General features: G+C 35.7%; 1 protein-coding gene across 1 annotated transcript; it reads left to right on the plus strand.

The window, feature by feature from the left end:
- Positions 1-1430: 1430 nt before the first annotated feature.
- On the plus strand, positions 1431-3764 carry LOC129278024 (ABC-type oligopeptide transporter ABCB9-like). The gene has a single exon (XM_054914225.2). The coding sequence runs from the start codon at positions 1431-1433 to the stop codon at positions 3762-3764; it is 2334 nt and encodes a 777-aa protein (XP_054770200.2).
- Positions 3765-19661: the final 15897 nt, after the last annotated feature.

Genomic DNA, 19661 nt, shown 5'->3' on the forward strand with positions numbered 1-19661 from the left:
CTGACATGATCAGTTTGAATATCCCTTTTGTAGGCTATCCTTATAACTGCAAGGTAAACAAAATTAAAGTTCCTCAATGAGTGAGCAGTTCCCATTCACTTATTCATCCATCCATTGTACTAAAACTTGGAAAGTTTATTCTATAGCGCATGTCTTCCAAATTACGAAAAATAATATATACATCTATGCATGATGGTGTCAGTGGTACAATGTACAATAATAATATGAAGGATGAAAATTGCAAAATATTCAAGGACTGTATCATAATATATTAGTTTTGGTTACCTTTATGTTGATACCCATTCCCGTACCCATTATTATACTTCCACAAAACAAAAATCCTGCCACCCGAAGCATTTGGCCTATTTCTGTTGCCATGATTTGTTGATTTCTTTAATTCGGAAACTGTTGTTCATATCAAGATTAATGGATGTGGGGCATTTAGAACCACTCTTCAAGATTTCATTATTTTTTTCCTCAACATATTTCTTTAATTGAAAAAAAACCCAGATGAACACGCCATTTAACAAAAACAAGAAACATCTCTATTATGATGCAAATTTATGCATGTTTCCTTCGTGGACTATATTCTCTCTTATTCTCTCTTAGTCATGAACAATACTTGGAATCAGTTTGCATGCGTTACCTGCTGCTTTGTCTAAAAATCTCTGGCAAGTGTCCAGGCTGTCAAGGACAACCATATTGTAAGGAAAATTTGCATGAAATTTGAATATGCTAATAAACAGGCTTATCAGGATAGTAGTTTCATTATGATATGAAAATATGTTGTGATTGGATATGTTTAATTATTAAAACTGAAATTGTGGCATGGGGAGCGTACAAACAAACGATACAAACATCCGATACCTTTATACATAAATTATACACTGTAAAAAATAATTATACAATGCTGTTTACTATATGAACCTTACAGTAATTGTTTAAACAGTTTAAACAAGTGTTTCAATCTTAAGCAACAAAGTTTAATTTTCAATATCTAATCTTCAAAAAATTAAACATGATTGTTTAAACGGTTAAACAAATACTGTAAGGTTCATATAGTAAACAGCGTTGTATAAAATCTTAAACAGCGTTTTGACTGTGTATGGTTTAAACTTCCCAGTGAACATTCATAATAGCTCTCGCATTGTATTGATATAGCAGTGAAAAAGCCAACATTTCTGCTCTAAAGACGAGACGTGGATAGACAAAACAACCGTGGCCCATACGCAATATCTTCATTGGAAGTGCAAACGGTGATTCGTATACTGGTGAACTCGCGTACTAAAGTAATGTGACGAATTGTTGAATATATTTGTGCCTACAAATGAAATTTATCCTGTGATCTTTTCATGCTTTTGGAGCGAAATTGATCTTTTGGAGTAACATTGACTTTTGGAGTAATAACATAATCGGATCATCCTGGAAGAATGATAGCATATTACGCACGTCTCCTGCTGATAGTTTTCTTCAGCGCCGCCGACGCCTTCTTTGGCTTCGCCTTCTACTTTCGTTGGAACAATTATGATCGTTTCGGAAAGGATTTGGTGAATTTTAGCTTCACTCACTCCATGTTTGAGTTTTGGCTGTTCTCAATGTTGAGAATGGTCATACTCTTGAGCGCAACTTTTGGAGTTATTACTGACCCCCAAGACATTCTACCGTTCATCAAGAAAGTGAGATACCCCATGGGCGTCATGAATATAATTGTGGTCATCTACACTTTGGCGAAAATCATGTTATATACTGAATACTTGGATGGCAACCATGATAACGATTCTTGGTTCTTGACTTTAGGAGTTTGGACAATGGTAGCGTCACTTATTATGTACGTCTTATGGATAAACATTCTGCAAGAGACACTTTATCCTCCTGATATGCAGAACCCTGATGCTGTCAAATTGATCTATAGAGGGGAATGTGACGTGGAAAATGAAAAAATAGGATGCAACCAAAAAGATGATCATGCCAGTTATGTCGGAGAGTTTGACAACGCGAACAACTCTGTCAAGTGGCATGGCGTATTTGTTCGATTGGTGTTCTACTGTAAAGAAGACTGGCCGTTTCTTTTTTGCGGCATTGTTGCTCTTGTATGCGCTGCTGTTGGTAAATCCTTTCTCCCATTCCTGACAGGTCAGGTCCTTGATGGGGTGGTTACTGGCAAGGACTCGGCAGATTTCCACAAGACCATAGTCCTGATGACACTGGTCGCCATATTTGTTTCATTAGGTGAAGGTCTCCGCAATGGATTCTTGAGCGTTGCTATGGCAAGACTTAACCGACGCATCACTAGTCGTCTTTTCGATTCCATCCTAAAGCAAGACATAAACTTTTTTGATGAAAATGGAACAGGGGCGATACTGTCGCGTCTGACATCGGACACAATCATCATGAGTGATTCTCTCGGTGAAAGCGTCAGGGTATCGCTTTGGAAGGTCTCTGTTATCATCACCAACACCGTAGCCATGGTAATAATTTCATGGAGACTCTTTGTCATCACTGCCATTAATTTAATTTTCCTAGCAGTCATCTCAGACAACGTCGGAACTTACTTTGATAAGCTGGCAAGGAAGGTCCAAAACGCTCTGGCCGATGCTAACATCATAGCGGAAGAGACCATTTCCAATATAAAGACTGTTCGAAGCTTTGCTCTCGAAACGGGCGAGAGAAGTACGTACCATGACAAACTAGACACCGTTTATCACCTGCGTAAGAGAGAGGCAGTGGTCATAAGTTTATCACAGGTGACAGTTGCGACTTGTAAACTGATGGCGTCTGTAGTGGCCTTATTTTATGGAGGTCATCTTGTTATAAGTGGAAAGATAACTGCAGGGGCATTTTTCTCTTATGTGTTGTATCAGAAGAAAATAGGAAGCAGCATTGAGAGCCTGTCCGATGGAGTTGCTCACCTAATGAGAGCAGCAGGGGCCTCCAGAAAAGTGTTTGAACTGATTGATTCAAACCCTTTACCTAGGAAAGAAGGTAGTCTGATGCCAAGAGAGTTAGACGGCCAATTGGAGTTTAAGGATGTAACATTTGCTTATCCAAGCAGGCAATCTATCCCAGTACTGAGAAATATTAGTTTTACTGCGTCTCCAGGAAAAATGCTGGCCATTGTGGGTCCAAGTGGCGGAGGAAAGAGTTCTTGCATTGGGCTTATACAACATTTCTACCAGTCTAAATCGGGAGAGATTCTATTGGACGGAAATAACATCAAGCATTACAACAATTTCTACCTTAATAAAAAGATTGCATTCGTTGGTCAAGAAGCTGTTCTTTATGCAAAAACCATCAAAGACAACATTTCTTACGGCCTTGAGAATTGCAGCTTGGAACGCATCCATGACGCAGCCAAACTGGCCAACATCCATAACTTTATCATTGGCCTCGAGATGGGTTACGAGACGGAAGCTGGCGAAAGGGGTGTTCGGTTATCAGGTGGCCAGAAACAAAGGGTGGCCTTAGCCAGAGCCTTGGTAAGGAATCCCCAGATATTACTCCTGGACGGTGCCACTAATGCTTTAGATGCTGAAAATGAACACCAGGTCCTGGAGGCGATCTTGAAAAATATCGGATGCCTTACCATGGTGATCGTTACGAATAATCTAAGTGTCATCGAGAAGGCTGATCGCATCGTCGTCATTGATGACGGCATGGTGGTCGAGCAAGGTTGTCATCAAGAACTCATGAGTGCTAATCGTCTTTATGCGCACCTCCAACGCCATCAATTCCGGTGGAAAAATAGTGATAACGATGAACAATGATGAATCGTATCTCCATCTTCCGTCCTTTTCTATAATCGTTTTCCTCTTCTTTTTGGTGTAAAGATAAAGGGGCCGATATTGTCTTTTTGCAAGAAATCTTTAGTACTATGGAATGTGAGGATAGATCTGGGTTTCGTCGTGGAACGGCACCAGTTATTTTAGTCATGGTTCAGCTCATAGCAAGGGTGTATTAGTTTTGATTGCGCCAACGGTAAATGTGGAGATATTGCAAGTCTTAAGAGACAATGAGGGTAGATTTACATTTATAGATTGTAAGTTTCAAGGGGTTATGTTGATTTTAGGAAATGTATATTTTCTTACAAGAAATTTTGAAAATGAACAAAAAATGATTAACAAAATGAAAATCAAGCCTAAGCCATTTTATGTAAATAACTATCTCAGTGTAAAGCAAACATCGTCTAGTTGGCCTCGGTGTGCGGGGGAGTGGGGTGAGGCGCAATGCACTCTCCGAAGTGTTTTGGCCAAGGAAACAAGTTAAAAAAGATAAAAGATATCTTCAAATCAATTTTACTAGCTAAATTCCTCGTGTTCTTCATGATTAAGGTCTACTTTTATTCGCATAACTATTTCAGAGTTCTGCGCAAATCATTTTTCAAAAGTAAGTGGTGCTCATTCAAGCGGAAATATTTTTCGACAGTTATATCGTCATTTGCTTAAGTGGATCTGTACCAATGTTAAAATGTGGAAAAATCTTCAGGATATTACAAATATATAATTTTACAGGATTTTTTCTAAGTGTAAACTTTTTTTTGATACGCACTGTATATGTGCAAAATATATAAAACTGTTTAAAGATTCATATCATGACATACAAGATATATATTGAGTATATGAGACAATCTGCTCCCACATACCGACCAGATTGATTATTTTCTGAATATAAGATAAACTCTGAACTTCCGAAGTATCGTATTTTTCTTGTTTTGTTTGCAATTATGATGAAATTGCCATTTTATACAAGTTCACATTTTCTTTTAAATCTTGTTACATGAAAAGAAATCAATTATACATGAATCATCCAGCAATAGAAAACTGCTTGAATCGTAATGAAAAGGTAAGGTACAATCATCAATTATTTTGATTTGTTGTGATTTTTGGTTAACTCCCTTTTCATCAAATGCATGGGTAAAAAGATATATCTGATATTTTTATCATGAAAATGAAAATAAATAATAAGTACGTAAAACCTTTCACCCCTTCATTTGACCAGGGTGTGCATATTTTCCGAAAAAATTGAAACTCTGAATTACCATACTTTTCTTTTTTGCTTCGAAATTATGGTGAAATTTCCATTATACATGTACATCTATATAAGTTCACTTTTTTCAATTTTGGTATACAGTATATCATCCAATAATCATGATAATGGAGAACTTGGCTTGGATCGTAATCAAAATGCATGATCATTGTTCATTTGTTCTGATTGGATGTCTCCTTTCTCATCAAATACATAGGTAAAAAAAGATGTGTCTGATGATTCATATCATAAAACATGAATTGAGAGTCCGTAAAACCATCAGCTCCCTTACAAGACCAGGTTGTGCATATTTTGTTGAAAATAAGATAAACCCTCAAGTACCACTGTTTTCTTGTTTTGCTAACAAATCAAATGAAATTTCTAGCTCTATATGCATGTTTGATTGTCTACGTTTTTACAAATCAAATTATTATTGCTGGGGTGGACCTGACATTTTTATGATAAATTCTATCATACAATTTTTCAGTGTAAGTTTGGGTTTTATGACCCACTCTTCACACCTCGGTTGAATATAATATTTTAGGGTGGTGTTTCGCAAAGATTCAAGTGTGACGTCACACTCAGCATGCTCAGCCTTTGAAAAAAACACCACCAAGGACATTGGGAATAATTTTAAGTGCCGTTAATTTTTTTAACACTATTTTTAAATGATTTTCGAAATGGTAAATTATAAATTATGTTTTAAGCTTGTGTTTTTCTTGGTTGGGACACACATTTTGTGACTATCAAGTTTTATGTCATTCGAATAAAAAGAATGATATGTCGAGAAGAAAATATGTCAATCATTTTTATGTTTTGTATGATGATGATGTTTTTTATGATAGTGATGCTGAGATGATGTTGGTGATGCTAATGATTATGATGATGGTGATGATGATGATCACGATGGTCATAGAGGTGATGCATGGTGGCTGTGATCGATGATTGGATGATCCGAGTGATGACGACGACGATATGATGAAGTCGATGAAAATTATGATGGTGTCGATGATGATATGATGATGATGATAATGATAATGGTGCTGATGATGCTTCTGTTCTTGATGGTGATGATGACGATTGTCATATAGAGGTGATGCATGGAGGTAGTGATGATTGGATGGCTATAGCATTGTCGACGACGATATGGTGATGGCGATGTCCATGATGATGATGGTGGTGGTGGTGATGATGATAATGTTGATAATAATAATGATGATGTTGATAATTATGATGATGATGATGGTGACGAAATGAAGACGATGATTATGATGACGTTGATGATGATGTTGATAACGACGATGATGACTATGATGACAGTGGTTATGATTATGACGATTCAAGGGCCATGCTGATGAAGATGATGATAAAATCGACGACGAAAAATCTGGATATCTCGTATCATCCCATATGGAGCCGCGGTACAACGGTCATTTTGCTCTTTAAATGTGCTGTTGCTAGTATTAATGAAGCAAGCCTTGAATAGTCGTGCCATAGTCCACTACCAATATCGACACATTTAAGAGCAAAATGACCGTTGTGCCGCGGCTCCATGTAGTATTTTGGATTTAGGTAAACCACCCATGGACACCTTGATTTTGATTTTCTTCTGATTCTTGATACAATATGATAGTAGTTGTAATAAAGGCAGAGGAAACTCCAATCTTTAGTTAGCTTTTTTTTTTAAGCGCCCGATCGAGGAAACTGGATAAAAATATTTTTCAGTCTCCCCTATTGGCGAAAGCTATATCCGCCCCTGGGTGTAACGCAGGGGCGGCTATCCTGGGGGGTGGGCGGAAGCACAGTGTTGCCATTTTTTGAACCACTAAAAATGCCTTTTTACGCAAGAAAAATGCCCTTCACGAACGTGTACTGTGCCCCCTTTCACCTGAGGAGGACCCCTTTTAGATGTTACCAAGTGCCCTTTCTCGTATAAGTACCATTTTTTAAAACCAAAAATGCCCCCTCTCAAACATGTTCTGTGCCCCTTTCATACCTGAAAAGGACCCGTTTTATGCCGTTAGCAAATGCCCCCTTCCCTTCTTGTAAGTGCCCTTTCTTGAATCAGTGCCCCTTTTTACTAAAGAAAAGTGCCCCTCATGAACGTGTTCTGTGCCCCTTTCACATGAGAAGGGCCCGTTTTATATGTGAGCAATTGTCCCCTTTGTAAGTGCCCTTTCTCGAATCATGAAGTTCCACTTTTTACCCAAGAAAAGTGCCACTCATGAACGTGTTCTGTGCCCCTTTCATACCCGTTTTATGCAGTTAGAAAGTGCCCCTTTGTCTTCTTATAGGTGCCCAAGCTTTCTCGTATCAATGCCCTTTTTACCCAAGAAAAATTCCCCTCACGAAAGTGTTCTGTGCCCCTTTCATGCACGTACCTATGAGAAGGACCCGTTTTATGTGTTAACGCGTGCCCTTTGAAACAAGAAAACAATATTCTCATTTTTAGATGTTACTACTTATAAAGGAAAAAAACTTGTAAGAATAATCTTACGTGCCTTATTCATGAGTCATGTAAGTGGCGTACAGATTGGCGGGAAATGGGGGGGGGGGGCTTTTTCACGAATAAAAAAAACAGGAAAATGAAAGAAAATGAAAGAGAGAAGGGTAAAATCTAAAATCATTTTTTAATATTATGTCACAATCTATCACAAAATTGGATTTTCGTTTTAAAAATATCAAAATTTTTGCTTGCTCGCTTCGCTCGCTCACAGCTTACAAATTTTACATGATACGACATATCTAACCCCCTTAACATTTTTGGCTCATTACACTACTCTAAATGAGTCATTTTTCCCTTTGTTTTAAGATAGTGCCCTTTTCGATAGAAAAGGTGCCTTTTTTCTCTATGCCCCCCCCTCCACTTTCAACTTCGCTCTGCCGCCCCTGCCAGTGGCTGTGCAATATGGATGGGGGAGGGGGCAGGGACGACAGTCCCTATGATTTCAAATGAATAAATGAAACAATCCGGCGAAAAGAATGAAAGAAGATGAAGACAGGGGACGACATACCCCCTTTTAGTTTTCTTTGGGAAAATGATAGTCACCTCTAGCATGACATGATTTCAAGGTTAACTTGTCCCCTCCAATGAAAGATTTAATCACCTCCACAAGTACTTTATTTTACGTTTAGAAATTTTGAGATCATGTCCAATTAAACCATCGAACAGGAGATGGTGTTGAACTGGTATTGAACTTTTATTTGAGGCCCTACTTTAATTTCGAACATGACATGAACAACTCATGACGGATTTAATGTGTAACTGTCTTAAAAAGGAAAAAGTAAAAAAAAACCAGATCCTGCGGTTGTACCTGTTCGACCTTCATAATTTTGAAAAAGTATAAAAAAGCGTTGGAAAACAGAAAATAAAACACACTTGTAGTCGTATACACATGTGTTAGATCAGTCAAAAGTATACTTTTGATGATTAGATTTTGAACATTTTTTGTTTCCTTTCTCGCAGCTTCCTGCCTTTGACTCTTGCTACGGTCACATCAATGAGACCGCACCAAACAGACCGATGGTACATCATTCACACTAACGTACTTAAAGGACAAGTCCACCCAACAAAACGTTGAGTTGAGTAAAAGGAGAAAAATCTAACAAGCATAAAACTGAAAATTTAATCAAAATCGGATGTAAGATAAAAAAGTTATGGCACTTTTTATGACACTTAATTTCACAAAACAGTTATATGCACATTCTGGTTGGTACGCAAATAAGGGGACTGATATTTTGTATTTTATTATAAGAACTATGAAATATTCTGAATTTGTTCATTGTCTTGTAAAACAAAGTTGTATTTCTTCCCCAAATATGGGATTGCCATTGTTTTAACATTTTATGGTTCAGTCGAATTGGTCCTTATCAAATCTGTATAAAAAATGAAATATTTTACAATTCAAACAATAAAAACAAAAGAAAAAGTGAGTGGGGGACATCATCGACTCTCTCATTTGCTTGTTGTTGAGTTCAATGTGCATATGACTGTTACGTGAAGAATCAGCGAAACTGTCATAACTCTCTTATTTGACATCAGATTTTGATGAAATTTTCAGCATTATGCTTGTCTGATTTATCTGTATTTATTCTAACGAACATTTTTCAGAGGGTAAACTTGATCTTTAACTTTGATCGGAATGGACTTAGTTTTCCTTGGTGTGATCGGGGTAGTCGGCCACGTGATTCAGCGCACGTGAATCCAACAGTCGTACGTGAGGATCAGCAAAGCCACACGCAATAGTCAGTGACCTCCCGGGGGGGGGGGGGAGGGCTGCGTTTAGGTTCTGAACAATATTTCAGGAAAAAATATTACACTCATGCAAAAAAATGAGATATAAATCTGCCAGGCATTCATCTCTTGAATTTTCTATTAGGGATAAAGTCGAATGGTAATTACAGAGATTTAGCCCAAAGTAAGAGTGAGAAGGGGTGTAGACCCTACCAAATCCATTTATGGAAAGTCTCGTCACGGCGATGGGGGGGGGGGGGTATTTTTCGGACAGCTTAAAACAAGAGGTCTATATATAAGGTCAACACCATTCACTATTCGATCCCTAGCTGCCATTTTCTTCTGACAAACAAAAATGGCAACAAATAGGTCAAAGCTAGACCCCCAAATTTCCAGAACAATCCCACAAAATATCTGACAAGCAAAACAGTGGTCATCAAAATGTTGCCAGGTTGGAGAGAGGGCTCTTGATCTGTCGCTGCATGCTCCCTCCCTCCCTCAGGTCGGCCTACTCTAGTGCCCCCATCAGAACGGCAGGAATGCTTAAAATAGGAGTCACGTGTGTGTATGTGAAGTATCGATTCCCCACAAAATAATGTATAAGGAAAACAAAAATTCTGAAAAAACCATTGGGTTGACAGACCTTTTGTAGCCTAATCTATATAAAAGACATTGCAGCCTACCAGTATTGTTATTTAGCTCACTGGATATTGGTTCTGATGTTTCTACGTGTTTGATTTCGCGTCCACGTTTCTTAACATTTTTTTTAGTAAAGCGCTTGATTGGGAGCTCCACAAGAAAGCGATAAAAATCGACAATTTTTTTTAAATTTCCCGCGTCATCTTAAGAGGTAAGTTTTTTTTAACATCATAATTGACAGTCATGACAGAAAGTACTGTTTTGAGTCTTCGGTGAAAGGAGTTTATATTTGTGCTCATTATAGTAGTATAGTAGTTTATTCTTTATTTATAAAATTTCTGTTTCTGTTTCTGTTTGTGGTAACTCCCGTAGGAACCTGGCAGGACAGCATTTTGCTGGTAAACGCCAAGATGGTATATAACTAATTACCTATGAAACATTTTACGTCTAGGTTAATCAGTCATAGTGGCTGATGTTATACATGTAGACGACAGATATCACTCTCGGGCCTTTTTATCAAAGTGGAGACAATGGCAGAGTTGGGATTCGAACTCACAACCTTGCGATTATGAGTCCAATGCTCCAACCACTGGACCACACGACCCGTCAGCACACGGCCGGCCTAAAAAGGCCTATATGAGTGATGACATCAAAAGCAAAAGATTACATTTAAAAAATCACACATAATTCCAAAAGTAAATCATACAGTATGAAAAATTAAACCTAACATTATAAATAGCAAATTAATGTATACGTGTAGAAAAAATGAATAAAAAAGGGGAGGAGTGGGCAACCAGACAGAAAATAGAGGTAATGGAGGTCAAATATTTCTTGAGTATACTATTTCTTTACGTCGAGTGAGAATTTCATTTGCATATCTGGCTATTGAACAGCAGAGTGTATCAGAAGACACAATGAAGATAAATAGTTGGTAAGTGGTTAAATCATTGAACTCAGGGGAATGCGTGAAACAGTATTGAGTAATGGCAATCTATACATTTTATAGGCATGACCATGCAGTGGCGGACCGTGACCCGGAGGAGACAAAGCATTGGAGGGGCCCAGCATTGTTCACAAACAATACAGTGCCCCTCCAATCATTGTCTCCTCCGGGTCATAAAACAATGGAACTCATCTCCAATATTGTCCGAATAACAAATGACACAAGAACGTTCTTCATACGGTATATTTTGATAACGCACAGTAGGAGCACATCCACATCTAAACAATGCAAATGCGCGTCTATTTTATCTAATTGGCACTGAAGTAGGATAGCTTGAAGTGGATAATGATTGCTTGAAATTACGATATGCTCTAAGTTTGTTTTTTGCATTTTGCTTTTCTCCTTTCATCATAAAAAATGCACTTTTTTCCATTTATCCTCAATACATATATACTTTACAAGCATCAGAAAACTGACTTTACAAAGCTGTCAGTACTCGCAATATGAGCCAAAGGTTCAATTACACATTCCGAATAAATTTGATTCTTCCTTTATTTATTATGCGTTAAATTTGTTTTCATATTGTTTGGAATTATCCTGGGAGAACCGTACAATTTTTTCTTTTTTACTGACCCCCCCCCCCCCATTTTTATCCACATGCTTTACTTTGAACGATTTTATATTTTTTAAATGTAATGATTTACTAGGGCAAAAAATGAATTATGCGATTATATCGTATACGACAATATTTGATTGTACTATAATATCTGCTTTTTTATTTTGGAGAGAAATAGAATATTCCTTAATTTTTTGGATTTACTTATATGGAAATTGAATAACAGTCTTGAATCTTGAACCGTACAAACATTTTGGGCTTCAACTAACTGAAAATATGTGAGGAGACTCATTTCATCGAATTCATATTAAACAACTCCGTAATTGCAATTTCGGTTTCTTATTTCTTTAATTCCATTACTTATAGTATGCATTAGAATCTGAAAACAATGATATAACGACTTTGCAGTTGTTTGTTTGTTACTTTCACACTCTTTGGTGTTATGTTCTATATCTCTAGGGTGTAATTTTAGCACCTCGGGGCGTGTTCCTCTTGGGACACCATCTAGTGTCAGTCTCAACAGTTTTTACAGTGCATGAGTGGATCCATGACATATTAACTTATTCAATGTGTGCAGATGAAAACAAAAACAAATGACAAATAAAAAAAAAAGGAATAGATATTATTGTTCGAAATCTGAAATAAAAATGCTCCAAATATTCATTTTGCCAAAACGATCTTGGGTCCGGCAGTCACTGTCTTTGTCGCTGTCGTTAATATTGAACGCCAAACAGGGTAACTTCCAGCTTGAGCAACTTCCATTTCATTTTCAAAGTTCATTTTCAAAGTTCAAAGGAGAACAAAATATCAGTCAATCATAACACTGAAATGTCATTCCAAATCGACGCGAAATCAATCATGATTTTAAAAATATATGAATACATATATCACCTCTTCGGATGTTAGTTATTCAAAATACATTCAAATTCCAAAATATCATAAATAAAAGATGAAATAGAGAAACTCTTTAGATGATGAACTCGAAAATTATCTGGTGAAAATTTTAAGAGCATTATTTTGATGAGGCAATCGATACAATATCCATAAATAATTGATTTTTTAATGCGATGTCGACAAATTATTGTATAATTGTAAATGGCAATTACAATTTCCCTTGAAAATAAGTTACCATGTACGTTTTTTATATATTTTTATAAAATATAGATTTCGTATAAAAAAAGTTATGATATTATAAAAATTAGCGTGATGTTCCTAACAGTTCATGTTTGACATTGAGGTATTATTATTGGCAATCAAATTTATTAAAACGTGAATGTATTTTTTAGTACTATCTATGTTCAGCCTCATTACTAATAATAAAGTAATGGGACTGGTATAGATAATAGCACAAATGCATTCATAATCGAACGTAAGAAAATCAAGATTTAGACAAAAAAGTATACAAGCACTACAACAATATTAATGTATAAAACGTAAAGTTCTTCACATACCTTAACATTTACAACTAAGAATTTACCAGTTTGACAAGGGTAGGATTTATTCGACGGGTTTATAGCTGTATTTTTTATACAGACATACTTTAAAAAAAAAGTATGTGATCATTCAATTAAAACTTCAATTTCGCACACGCATAGATTGATTGATTGATAAATAGATATATACATACATAGACAGATAGATAGATAGACAGATAGATAGACAGATAGATAGACAGATAGATAGATAGATTAATAGATAGATAGATAGATAGATTAATAGATAGATTGATTGATAAATAGATAGATAGATAGACAGTTAGATAGACAGATAGATAGACAGATAGATAGATAGATTAATAGATATAGATAGATAGATAGACAGTTAGATAGATAGATTAATAGATAGATTGATTGATAAATAGATAGATACATACATAGACATATAGATAGATAGACAGATAGATATACAGATAGATAGACAGATAGATAGATAGATTAATAGATAGATAGATAGATAGATAGATTAATAGATAGATTGATTGATAAATAGATAGATAGATAGACAGTTAGATAGACAGATAGATAGACAGATAGATAGATAGATTAATAGATAGATTGATTGATAAATAGATAGATAGATAGACAGTTAGATAGATAGATTAATAAATAGATTGATTGATAAATAGATAGATACATACATAGACATATAGATAGATAGACAGATAGATATACAGATAGATAGATAGATTAATAAATAGATTGATTGATAAATAGATAGATAGATAGACAGATAGATAGACAGATAGATAAATAGATAGATAGATAGATAGATAGATAGATAGATAGATAGATAGATAGATACATAGACAGATAGATAGATAGACAGATAGACAGATAGATAGATAAATAGAGTAATATATATATTTATTGATAAATAGATAGATAGATACATAGATAGATAATAGCACAAATGCATTCATAATCGAACGTAAGAAAATCAAGATTTAGACAAAAAAGTATACAAGCACTACAACAATATTAATGTATAAAACGTAAAGTTCTTCACATACCTTAACATTTACAACTAAGAATTTACCAGTTTGACAAGGGTAGGATTTATTCGACGGGTTTATAGCTGTATTTTTTATACAGACATACTTAAAAAAAAAAAGTATGTGATCATTCAATTAAAACAGATAGACAGATAGATAGACAGATAGATTAATAGATAGATAGATAGATAGATTAATAGATAGATTGATTGATAAATAGATAGATAGATAGACAGATAGATAGACAGATAGATAAATAGATAGATAGATAGATAGATAGATAGATAGATAGATAGATAGATACATAGACAGATAGATAGATAGACATATAGATAGATAGATAGATAGATTAATAGATAGATTGATTGATAAATAGATAGATAGATAGATACATAGACAGATAGATAGATAGATTAATAGATAGATAGATTAATAGATAGATAGATAGATTAATAGATAGATATATTAATATATATATAGATAGATACAAAGACAGATAGATAGATAGATAGATAGATAGATAGATAGATAGATAGATAGATAGATAGATAGATAGATGGATGGATGGATGGATGGATAGATAGATAGATAGATAGATAGATAGATAGATAGATAGATAGATAGATGGATGGATGGATGGATAGATAGATAGATAGATAGATACATAGACAGATAGATAGATAGACATATAGATAGATAGATAGATAGATTAATAGATAGATTGATTGATAAATAGATAGATAGATAGATACATAGACAGATAGATAGATAGATTAATAGATAGATAGATAGATTAATAGATAGATATATTAATATATATATAGATAGATACAAAGACAGATAGATAGATAGATAGATAGATAGATAGATAGATAGATAGATAGATAGATAGATAGATGGATGGATGGATGGATGGATGGATAGATAGATAGATAGATTAGTAGATAGATAGATTAATAAATATATAAAGTCAAAAAGGGGCCTAAGCTTTCGATCCTAGCAGAATCTTCGTCGGAGGCAAAATGACAAACATATAAAGTGGAACAACCATAATATAGACCACAAACAAGCTACAGCAACACTAGAAACAAGGAGACAAAAGGGGCATTAGTGAGTAGAGAGGACCAATCAGGTTTAGTGAAGGGGATGAAAGAAAAGGAGTAGGCAGACACAAAGGGAAGTTAGTGTAAGTAAGGCCAAGAGGGATTAAGATAATGAGGCAGGCAACATCAAACAGGATCTGGAACAAAACAGTGATAGAGGGATGAATAACTAGAGAATTAGTGAGAGGTGGGTCAAACAGGTTACAAAGAAAGGCTTAATAAACTGGTGCATAAGAGTGGGGGGAAAAAAAAAAAAAAGGAGGAAGAAAAAGAATGGGGAACAACTGATAATGTGCAAAAGACATATAAGTATATATGATAAAGCATTAAACAAACTAAGAGAAGAAGGTAAGTGTAAATATGTATCTATAAGTGATATGTATATAAATATATCCAAAAAAGAAATGTATATGAAAAATTATATAAATATATACACATATGGTGTAACTGATATGGTAATCCGCTAGGTGTGACGGGAAAAAACATAAGACTATATAGCAGGAAAGAAAAAAAAAAAAAACCTGTATATGTGAAAAAGAGGAAGCAAATTGCCTAAAAAGGTAAAAGCAAATATAGAAGAGAGGGGGTGTATTATGAAGAAACCTTAGTATACATGTAAATAAGCAAATGTGGTAAATCTAAAAGAGGTGAGTGGAGAAAAAACAAATATATATATATATATATATAATAATTATTATATCGCCTGAATAAGGAAGGAAAAATTGGAGCTGAGCTTGTATGAGATATGGGAGGAAAGTAGAGTAAGAAACTATAATGTAACTATTCAAAAGAGCTGAGGGGAAAAATTATATGTATATATAAATTGAAAGTGGATAGGAAAGAAAAATCAGTCGTTCCCCTCTTGGATGTTCAGGCCATGAGGTTGGGTGGTGCGAAGTCGTCTCATCCAGAGCTTCTCCCTGCTAGTACGGACTGAGTCAGGACGGGTACCTAAAGATTCGATGCCCTGTAGCATCATGTCAGTGATGGAGTGGTTGGGGAGGTTAAAATGGCGGCCAACTGGAGTGTCCAGCTTTGCTGTGTTGACGGTGGATCTGTGCCCGTAGAATCGTTTCTTGAGTGTGGTCTTGGTTTCCCCTATGTATTGTACCCTACAAACTCTGCAAGTGATGAGATATACAACATTAGTGGTAGTGCATGTGATGTTGCCCTTGATTTGGTGAGACAGGCTGGTAGAGTTGCTGGTGAAAGTATCGCCCTCGTGAAGGTGTATTTCACATATGATGCACCTGTTGCTGATGCATTTGAAGGTGCCATGCTGTATGGGAGAAGAATGGTTAGTGAGGGAGGGCACTTCAGCACGAACAATGAGGTCCCTGAGATTCGGTGGGCGTCGGTATGCTAGAAGGGGAGTATCGGGAACGGCCTGTTGGAGACCGTCGATCAGAAGTGTGTAAAATGTGGTGGTTATCAAACAGGATTTTGCGGAGAGGGGGTAGATTGGGATGGAAGGTGGTCACAAGCGGTATTCTGTCGGTGGTCTCCTTGTCACTTTTTGGTTTGAGAACTTCAGATCTGGGGAGAGAACGAACTTTGTTAATTGCCAGTTGGACTGCCCTGGCCCCGTGGCCCCTAGCACAGAGATGTTTCTGCAGATTCCTGGCATGGAAGGAAAAATCAGGGTCCTCGGAGCAGATACGGCGAAGTCTGAGGGCTTGACTGTAAGCGATGCCGGTTTTGCAGTGACGGGGGTGGCAGCTGGATGAGTGGAGGTACTGGTGGGTATCTGTGGGTTTAGAGTATAGGGTAGTGGTGATACCATTAGACTTTTTCTGGACTGTAACATCAAGGAAGTGGGTTTCCTGTTGGGAGAAATCAGAAGTGAATTGGATGGTCCTGTGGAAGGAATTGATGTGGTCAATGAATGTATGGAGGCTGTCTTCATCCCTGGTCCAGATGAAGAAAATGTCGTCTATGTAACGCCACCAAATCCATGGGCGACAGGGGGCTGAATCTAACATCTGCTGTTCCAGCTTCGTCATGAAGAGACAGGCGAATGAAGGAGCCATCCGGGTGCCCATTGCTGTACCGAATATCTGTAGGTAGTGCTTGCCCATGAATGTGAAGTTGTTTTTTGTTAGTACATGAGACATCAGAGATTTGATATCGGATATGGGGGGACTGGAATGGCCACTAGCGGCCAAGGCTTCACATGATGCTTGGATACCTTCGTCGTGGGGAATGCTAGTGTACAGTGAAGAAACTAATTTACTCCATTGGCTCTCTTTTATTAGATAAGCAGTTTTCAGCAGCTTCTTTTTGCCATTAATAAATATATAGATAGATATATAGATTAATAGATAGATAGATTAATAGAAAGATAGATAGATTAATAGATAGATACATAGACAGATAAATAGATAGATAGATTAATAGATAGATAGATTAATAGATAGATACCTAGACAGATTAATAGATAGATAGATAGATACATACATGGATAGATAGATAGATAGATTAATAGATAGATAGATAGATAGATACCTAGACAGATTAATAGATAGATAGATAGATAGATAGATACATACATGGATAGATAGATAGATAGATAGACAGATATAGATGTAGATAATTAGAGAGATAGATAGCTATTGAATACAGATAAATGTTTAGATTGATAGATAATATAGATAGATAGATTTATTGAAGTAGAATATATTACACTTCATATTTACAACAATAAAATTATAAAATTAGGCGAAACGTAAGAAAATAAGAAATGAAAAGGAACCAACTGAAAAGCATAGTTTGCTTATGAAGGTTCCCTTTAATGAGTCAATAGACATGATTAATGACATACTAAAATTATAGAATTTGAAATTTTCCCTCAACTATCAACGGAAAGAAAAAAATGTCTAATTTTTTTTTACAGTGTATAATAGGAGGAGAGCAACGGGAGATTACACTCCCAATAATGCACATTCAATGCATTAGACATGCTTTCAGCCCCACACTTATTCCGAATCAAGCAGAATTGGCCGGAATGAAAGGACTATTGTTCGACCACCAGTTAGTTGGTCATTTAAATCTACTTCGAACACCGTTCGAAAATACCCCTCGAATGTTTTGAATATGACCAAAACCTTCGGGACGGCCAAAAGAAACGACAAAAATATTTCGAATACACTCAGAATATTTAGAATGCGCCGCATAGAATGTCCAAGAATGTAGCACGAATTATCAATCTGACTCCATTGCGGTTCATTTTGACTAGTGTATGATGATTCACCTGGTCAAAATTTCAACTCCAGTTTGGTGAATTCATAAGTTCTAGATTTTTTGAATATTTTTTTTCGTTCCATCTTCTGCTTGATTCCGAATAAGTGTGATGGGGGCTGAAGACGCCACAGTTTCCTTATTTTACATTTGATTTTGACGAAGCTGCCAGAAGCCGTCTGTTTATCAAAACCAACATTTTATTTATTTATTTATTTATTAAACAATATTTCAATAGGGTGCCCTTTCAGCAAAAGCTGGTATCAAAAGGGGCCCTAAAAGCATAAAAACAAGACATGTATATACAAGTGGTAAAACATACAAGGTAAAACAATGTAAAAACATTATATAAATCATACATATTAGAACATAGAAAGGCATGCAAAATTGAGTTATTAAAATATTTATGGCACAGGAAACATTGACATTTTAACATTTGTTGGACATTATATATGATTTGAGTTCTTTTTTAAAACTAGAGAGGGTGGATAGGGTTTTTAAATGAAGGGGTAAGGAATTAAACATTGATATTGAGGAAATAATGAATGAGCATTTATAGTATTCAGTATTGCATTTTGGGACATCGAGCTGTAGATTGGAGGCGGATCTTGTATTTACGTTATGTTTTTCGGATACTAATGTAAAATTTTCATTAAAAAAGTCGGAAGATAAATTATTTAAGCTCTTAAATATAAATATACATCGAAAATACATTACTCTTTGGGGATAGGAGAACCATTCAAGTTTTTTAAATAACTGATCAGACGGGGTGAGGAAGTTTGCTTTGAGTATTATTCTGGCAGCACGTTTCTGAAGTTTTATTATTTGATTTGTTTGTGTGATAAATCTTAAACCCCATACCTCACAACAATAGTCAATTTGACTTTGGATTAAACAGTTATAGATTAGTTTTGCAGTGGTAACATCAATGAATGGATTAGCCCTTTTCAGTATGGCGAGAGCAGCACATACTTTTTTACTAACGTGTTCTACATGATCATGCCAAAGAAGTTTATCGTCTATTATGACACCTAAACACTTAGTGGAGTGAACTTTATTTATTTCTTTACCATCAAACGTGATAGTAATATCTGAATCTGAATTTTTATATTTGTTCATTCTTTGTCTTGATCCCAGAATCATCATATTTGTCTTTTCAACATTGAGAATTAACTTGTTTAATTTTAACCATTGGTTTAAAGCATTTACATCTTCTTGTAAAGCCAATTTCATACTATCTATATCGGATCCTGATAAAAATAATGTTGTGTCGTCGGCATACATTGTAACTTGACCATTCTTTATTACATTCGGCAGGTCGTTAATAAGTACAAGAAAGAGTAGCGGACCTAATATGGATCCTTGTGGTACTCCGA

Source organism: Lytechinus pictus, chromosome 15 (genome assembly GCF_037042905.1).
Source record: "Lytechinus pictus isolate F3 Inbred chromosome 15, Lp3.0, whole genome shotgun sequence".
Taxonomy (NCBI): Eukaryota; Metazoa; Echinodermata; class Echinoidea; order Temnopleuroida; family Toxopneustidae; genus Lytechinus; species Lytechinus pictus.